The sequence below is a fragment of the Garra rufa genome, chromosome 3, assembly GCF_049309525.1.
Source record: "Garra rufa chromosome 3, GarRuf1.0, whole genome shotgun sequence".
Classification (NCBI taxonomy): Eukaryota; Metazoa; Chordata; class Actinopteri; order Cypriniformes; family Cyprinidae; genus Garra; species Garra rufa.
The window spans coordinates 45,636,946-45,644,662 of record NC_133363.1 but is presented as its reverse complement, the minus strand read 5'-3'; the positions used below and the strand labels follow the sequence as shown (position 1 = coordinate 45,644,662).

General features: G+C 38.0%; 1 protein-coding gene across 2 annotated transcripts in view; it reads left to right on the top strand.

Annotated features, from left to right (window-relative positions):
- The first annotated feature begins 838 nt into the window (after nt 1-838).
- Nucleotides 839-7,717, top strand: part of caprin1a (cell cycle associated protein 1a) — a 16,889-nt gene continuing 10,010 nt past the window's right edge. For both annotated transcript variants that reach the window (XM_073837154.1, XM_073837153.1), the window contains exons 1-11: nt 839-989; nt 1,668-1,799; nt 3,032-3,094; nt 3,176-3,262; nt 3,479-3,717; nt 3,805-3,887; nt 5,228-5,395; nt 5,483-5,532; nt 6,875-6,958; nt 7,049-7,234; nt 7,313-7,403. In XM_073837154.1, coding sequence (XP_073693255.1) covers nt 1,668-1,799; nt 3,032-3,094; nt 3,176-3,262; nt 3,479-3,717; nt 3,805-3,887; nt 5,228-5,395; nt 5,483-5,532; nt 6,875-6,958; nt 7,049-7,234; nt 7,313-7,403 — 1,183 coding nt within the window. In that variant the 5' untranslated portion in view covers nt 839-989. The remainder of the gene's footprint in view (nt 990-1,667; nt 1,800-3,031; nt 3,095-3,175; nt 3,263-3,478; nt 3,718-3,804; nt 3,888-5,227; nt 5,396-5,482; nt 5,533-6,874; nt 6,959-7,048; nt 7,235-7,312; nt 7,404-7,717) is intronic.

Below are 7,717 nucleotides of genomic sequence, written 5' to 3'. Positions count from 1 at the left end.
ATATGGAATCTGAAGGTGCTAAAAAAATCTAAATATTGAGAAAATCGCCTTTGAAGTTGTCCGAATGAAGTTGTCCAATTTGAAGTTGTTCAAAAATTAAGTTTTGATATATTTACGGTAGGAAATAAATATCTTAATGGAATATGATCTTTAATTAAAATCCTAATGATTTTTGGCAAAAATCATTTTTTGTGGTCCAGGGTCACATTTTATGTGCACAATTTTTTTTATTTTAGTTGCGATTAATCGTTGCCCAGCACTTATAGTATGATTCTACACACTTTAGTGGGTTGTTCCTATACATTAGGGTCGTTTCCATACTGTCACAGTTAACAATGCAAAGAAAACGCTTCCAAATTTGTTAACGGAAATGACTGACTTAGGCTTTTCTTTTTTTCATTCCTTTAATCATTTTTAATTAGGCTGTAAGAACAGAGCGCTGTCTGGAAACAAACTTAAGCAAAATAATTCATGTGGTAATGTCTAAATCTGTGTGTCTAGCGATATTTATCTAACGTATCTCATTCTGATTTAATGAGTTGACAACAATAGGACAAACTGCAATTTATATATTATTATTTTGGGTTATTATTCTTCAAATATTCTATAAACTTAGTATATAGTTATTTATAAATTCATGAAACCATGATATACAAGGTATGATTCGTCAAGACATCAATATAGTGTGACAAGCTCGGCATGCAGATGGGGAGATAAATATCTGTCAAAAAATATAATATTTTAAGAAAAGAGTCAATTTATTTATAGGCTACATCTATTTCTGAATTATACCTGCTTTTGGTGATGATTTCAGGCACAAACACAGACACCTATAAGGGTCCTTCAGCGCTTCTGCATTGTTAAGACGAAACTCGCGGAGCTGCTGGAGTTGCCGGGGAGCGTCTGTTGTACTTACAGAAAATAACATCTAAAACACTGAAATCCAACTGCATCATACAAATATATCTCTCAAAACATTGAAAGTAAAGGTAAGACGCCGCGATTATAAGAATCGTTAGCGTTTTGCATCCATGAGAGCGATGGCCAGCTCAGGCTAGCGGCTAACGCTCACAGTCCGCTAACTCAGAGAATCTAATAGCACGCGATTAAAGTATGATTCTCTAACAGCTCTTGTGTGTTTATATGTTTATATCTGTGTGTTATGTGGTGGTTAGTTGCTCAGTCCTTCTATTATGTGGTAATACGTGCAGCTAAAAGAGCTCAAGGGATGTGCTGCTGGCCAGCAGTCTGACCATCCGGCCAAGAAGAAAGATTTGAGTCTGCTAGACTTAAAAGCTTTTTAAGATTACGCCGAATTACACTGAATGTGTTGCAAAATTGTCGTTCTCCTTCTGCCCTTATGTGGATGAGAGGCAGTGAGTTTATATCAGAATTGATGGATTGGGAAAATTGAGGGCTCATCCTAGACAAGTGGGGGTATCCGAGTCTTGATTTGGGATAACTGATAGACCTTTGTTTGCTCTCTGGACCAAAAAAAAGCAGGTTTAGATTTTGATTAGTCATACAAGAGCTAAATCTGTTTCTTTGACATGTGTAGTTGGTATATCATTTAATATCTTTGGATTAAATATGATTCATTTTGGTGCATATGCATTATGCCAAATCTTCATTTCCTTGATAACAAATATTCTTCTTTATCTTTACAGATGCCATCAGTGACCACTGGCGACAATGCTGTTCACTCCTCCAGTCCGGATTTGGCCTGTGGGCCATCTGAAGCCCTCAAGCAAGTACTTGGTGTAATTGACAAGAAGGTTCGCAACATGGAAAAGAAAAAGGTAATTCAGTGTTAACGTGAAATCAAACTTGACCCTGTTTGCTTAATACACCAGTCCTGGGATTATTGTGCAAAGTTTGTCAGTACATGTAATTCTAAAGAAAAGATTTGTTTTTCGTAATATTTCATCAAAAGCTTTACTAAAAATCTTGCCAGTACTTGTTTAAGCAGTGTCTATTAACATAAAAGCAATGATGAATTTGGAGATAACAGCAATTAATGATTGATTTAATGGACATTGAGTATCCATTGTGTCCGTCGAAGTGCTTTTATAAAAGTAGTTATTGTAGACCTTTTTGATTTCCACAATCAACTGCGATAACTGACTCCATTTGTAGTATGAAATGGCCACATGCCATGACCAAATCAGTGCATGATAGATAAGATCAAGTCCTAACTCATCCATTTTTTTTTCTCTAATTTGAATATCCTATTTCACTTTTCACATTTTTTTTAGCTCATGTTGTAGTGTTATGCATGTAGGTAATGCTGTTAAAATTAGAGCAGGAATTTACTTTGTTTTGGAATTTAAAGCATTAGATTTGTGTAATTTTAGTCTAGTAAACAGGGTTCCCATGAGTCATGGAATTTCTGGAATATCATGTCATTTTAAAAGGTCTGTTCCAGACATTGAAAGTCAGGGAATTTAATGTTTATTTTGTCCAAATCATGGAATATCAGGGATATTCTCATTTATTCAGATGTATTTTTTTATTCCGTATTTTGTATTATCACGTTGTTTCACGTGTTTTGCCTATTGTTAGGTTATGATTATGAAAGCATAAAAACCATGAATTAATTTCTGTAAAAAAAAGTGTATTTAACCGGTACAAGCAAAAAAAAAATATATATATAAAAGTAAGTTATGTGTGTCTTTTGTACTAAAAATGTCTGTTAACAAATGAAATAAAGCTTGCAAATGGATGAATCTGTTCATTATAGATCATGGAAATTCAGATTTTTAGTCAGTGAAAGTCAAGAAAAAGTCAGGGAATTTGACATTTGGCTTAGAGTGGGAACCCGGAGTAAAATTTAATGAATGCTTATAAAAAATACTACATGACTGGTGTGTCTTTAGTTTACCATGAGCCTCAACCAGTAATACAGTGTGAAAAATGGCATTAATTGTTTGAGCCTGATATGTATGCACTTGCATCTGATCAATTATATGGGATTTGCATTTTAATCTGTATTCCACTTCTCACCATTAATATGAGTGTGCTCTCTGTTAAGGGCAAGCTGGAAGATTACCAGACAAGGAAGAACAACGGCGAACGCCTCAACCAGGATCAGCTGGTATGTGCACTATATTCTGTTCAATTCTAGTCTTCCTTTATGTATTAAATGCATATTTGCTTCTTTGTTTCATATGTGTAGGAGGCTTTATCTAAAGCTCCGGAGGTGGCTCACAACTTGGACTTTGCCCGTGAGTTGCAGAAGAACTTCCTGGCTTTAAATGTGGAGGTATGTGTGTTTGTTATTGCAGTTTACCTAACATGACACTGTTTTGTACTTGGTACCCAGCCTCAGTTTAATCTCAGGATTTACATTCACTTTTACTCCTCCTGTCTAGGCTAAAACCATTGATGCAATGCAGTATTTCTCTCCTTACAAAGCAAAATGCTATGACACAGCACCTGGCCTCAATTTATAGTCCATTTTTTAATTGTTTTCATGTAGATCCAGAAAACAGTGAAAAAGGTGTCACGACGCGAGCAGCTGAAGAGGGAGGAGGTGGAGCGCAAGCGATTGAAGGCAGTGCTTGAGGTGCAGTACCTGCTGGAGCAGCTGGGGGAGGAAAGCGTGAGGCAGGACCTGACTCAGTCCAGTGGGGACGCCCCCGTACTCACAGAGACAGAGCTAACGGGCCTAGACGAGTTCTACAAGCTAATTGGGCCTGAGCGGGATTCTAGCGTACGGTGAGGATGCTTCATTTCTGCCATTCAGTTCATTTGTGTTAGTAGATTCAGTGTTTGAATATCTTTATCAAAATGATTTGATTCCAGGTTGGCTGAGCAGTTTGAGGAGGCATCCATGCATTTGTGGGAGCTTTTGGAAGGAAGGGATAAAGCTGTGGCTGGAACCACATGTAAGTAATTTTTTTTTCTCGCTTTACAGTCATTTTTAGCCTTACAGGTGGACTTGAAATGTTTACTTTTTAAACCATTTTATACAGTTGAGGTCAAAAGTTTACATGCGCCTTGCGGAATCTCCAAAATGTTAATTATTTTACCAAAATAAGAGGATCATACAAAAATGCATGTTATTTTTTTTTATTTAGTACTTTCCTGAATAGGATATTTCACATAAGATGTTTACATGTAGTCAATAATAGTTGAATTTATAAAAATTACCCTATTTATTTACCCAGCCTTTTTGTGTATTTGAACCTTTTCCAGCAATGACTGTATGATTTTAAGATCTATATTTTCACACTGAGGACGACTGAGGGACTCGTGGCAACTATTACAGAAGGTTCAAATACTCACTCCAGAAGGAGAAATAATAAGAGCCGGGGTTAGGGCTGCACGATTAATCGCACAATGTTGTGAGGCGCGTTTAGTCACTGAAGCCAGTACTTTGATTAATAGTAAATCTCCTAGCCGGGGGTGTAAACTTTTGTACGGAATGAAGATGTGTACATTTCTTATTTTGCCTAAATATAATTTTTCATTTATACTGCCCTTCAGAAGCTACAGAAGATACTTGCATGTTTTCCAGAAGACAAAATAAGTTAAATTTACCCTCATCTTCAGATTCAAAAAGTTTTCACCCCCTGGATAATGCATCAGGTTTCTTCTGGCGCATCAGTGAGCATTTAAACCTTCTGTAATAGCTGCATATGAGTCCGTCAGATTGTCATATGATTCGTGTTTTATTTCAGATGTAATTCATAAGATTTTTGTGTTTGTAACTTCCACTGTTTGTCGTCATTTTTATTTGATTTATTCTTTAGAAATTGTTTTCAATTGTCAGAATGGTTTTGAGCAATGCCAACTGTATAATCAAACCAATATTTGCTCTCCAGTGAGTCTGAATACCAGTGGGGCCATCCCTCGCTTGGCCTCCCTATGAATGGTGGCACTTGCCATGGCTTTTGAAAGCTGTGCTCTGTCTCGGCCCCATGAGGGTCAGCAATGCTTCGTGCTGACTTGTGACCCACGTCAGCAGCTGGGCAGGCAGCCAGTGGTCTGCACAAAGCCTTTCTGCTGGAGGTTTTAATGATGGACAGGGCTTGCCTGCATATTCCTACAGAGAGGGTGGGAATCATGATAGTATCAAATTTTGCAGACTCAGCTTATGAGACCTTGTTTACTGAAATTGTTGCAGTTTTTGTGGGCTAAATTAAAGTTAACTCTCAGTGTGGAAAAATGCATTTGAGTCTAAATGTAGTTAACATCTGCACTTGTTTTTTTGCATCTTGAACAGACAAAGCCCTTAAGGAAAGCTTGGACAAGATGCTGCTAAGTGGGTACTTTGATCGTACTCAAACACATCAGAATGGAGTGTGTGAAGAGGAGACGGGGGCAGCCGAAGCCGAAGCAGCAGCAGCAGCAGCGGAGTCTTCAGAGAGCGAGGAACGCCCCGCTGAGCCAGGTAAAAACAAAGCCATCCAGTTTCAAAGTAAAGATATGCTTTCTCGCGCAGCTGATAGCTCACATAAATGTTCTTGTCTTTTCACAGAAGGATCCGCTCAAGAATACACAGAAACTATTGAAGTTGAAGCAACAGAGGTGTGAATTGATATTACCACATTTTAGGGCTTTTCACACTTGAAATAGTCCCCAAATGAACAATCCAGTGTTATCATGCTTAATTCTCTTTACAATGCATTTTTTTTTTTTTTATCGCAGTAAGTTTTCTGTTTTTCCTGATTAATCATTGACAGAGTCGAGAGCACTAGTGTCTGTTACTAAGCATCTAGCTAAAACATTCTAACTAGTAACAATATTATTTGTTCTTGGCCGAAACTGAAAACCAAAAAAGAGGAAACCAAGGCAGAAAACCGAAACACCGAAAGAATTATGCCAATTATTAGTACCATTGCATTTATGGCTTTGACTGTGTACTAATCTGACTAAAATCATGGCATTGCAATTGCATAAATTAAAGGGATAGTTCACCCAAAAATGAAAATTTGATGTGTATCTGCTTACCCCCAATGCATCCAAGATGTAGGTGACTTTGTTTCCTCAGAAAAACACAAACGAAGATTTTTAATGAAAACCGGTGCAGTCTGCCAGCCTTATCATGGACGTTGATGGGCACCAAACCTTTAAAAGTAAACAAAAACATGCACAGACAAATCCAAATTACACCCTGCGGCTCGTGATGATACATTGATGTCTTAAGACACGAAACGATCGGTTTTTGCGAGAAACTGAACAGTATTTATATCATTTTTTACCTTTGATATACAGCCACGTCCATCTGTCATGAGCACGAGTTTGGCATCAGTCACGTCACATGTGCACGCGCTTCTGGTGTAGAATATGTTCACACCGCAGACGTGTTGCTTCGGACAAGCACGTGCAGGCCGCAGTTTCGGTTTGCAGTCAACATACTGTTTCGGCCGTGTTGTTTCGGTGATAAAAATATTTCTTTATTTTTTTTCTTCTCCAAGTATTACTTTGGGGCTATTTTCGGCCGAAAATTTTCGGTGGCCGAATATTCGGTGCATCCCTATTATTTGTGGTATCATGATAGCAAAACTATTATTGTGGTCACATGACGATATGAAATGATAGGTCTTCCCTGGCAAAAGTTTTTTTTTTTTTTTTTTTTTTTTTTTTTTTTAATGTATTAAACTTCTTATTCTAACATAAAAGGTCTTTAAAGTTGTTTTGGACCATTATGCTTTGGCCCAGTATCTTGTCAAATGAACTAAAACTGAAAGCACAATATGGCTTAATCCATTAGATAGAATAATTTAACTTAAAAAAAAAAAGCAGTGCTAACCTGCTTCTAAATTACAAGTGTGAAACATTCCTCTAACCCATAAGACCTTTGTTCATCTTATGAACAAAAATTAGTCACAACCTGTTCTTAATGACCTTCACTTCTTTTTTTCCTTAGTTCATAAACAGACAGTTCATTCCAGAAGCGACCTACAGCAGCAGTGACAAAGAACAAGGAGCAGAGTGGAACACGAGTTCTCAGGTATAATAGACCTTGCTTGTCAAAGAACGCACCAGAGTTGTTAGCAGTTTTTGGCCAAATGGTGTTTACACTGTGATGATTGCTTTTCAGGTGGTTGGTGCCCAGCCACCTTCACCCATGCAGCAGCCACCTGCACCCATGAGCCCAGCTTTAGTCAGCTCAGAACCACACACACTGAACGCCGTCCTCCCTCCCCCTACAACAGATCCCGTGGTCCGAAAGCAAGCAGTCCAGGATCTCATGGCTCAAATGCAGGGTACCTTCAACTTCATGCAGGTAAACTGAAGAATTTGTCATTCATCATATTTCAAGGGTAGCCGTGGCTTTTTCTGACTCATGTGTAATGTAACGCAGGACTCCATGCTGGAGTTTGAGGGACCGCCTCTAGATCCTGCTATTGTATCGGCACAGCCCATGAAACCTGCTCAGATGGTCTGTCCTCCAGGTTGGTATACAAATTTTAATAGGGTGCTAATTTCTACACTTGAAAGAGGTATTTTGAGTTTGGACTGCAGTAAAGTTACCCATTTCAATCACTAGCTGTCAGCAATTCATATCACACTTTTAAGCTTTTATTTTGACGGAAATCTCTAGCGTCACTGAAAACAGGCCTACAAAAATGCAAACTTCCTTGACTATTACGCCGGAATGGGAGTGTAGTTCCTAATCTTATCAGCCTAGAAAATTGAAGCTTTGCATTTCCACCGGTCTTAGTACACGATATAACTACAGAACAGTCAAGTTTTAAATAGGACAAAT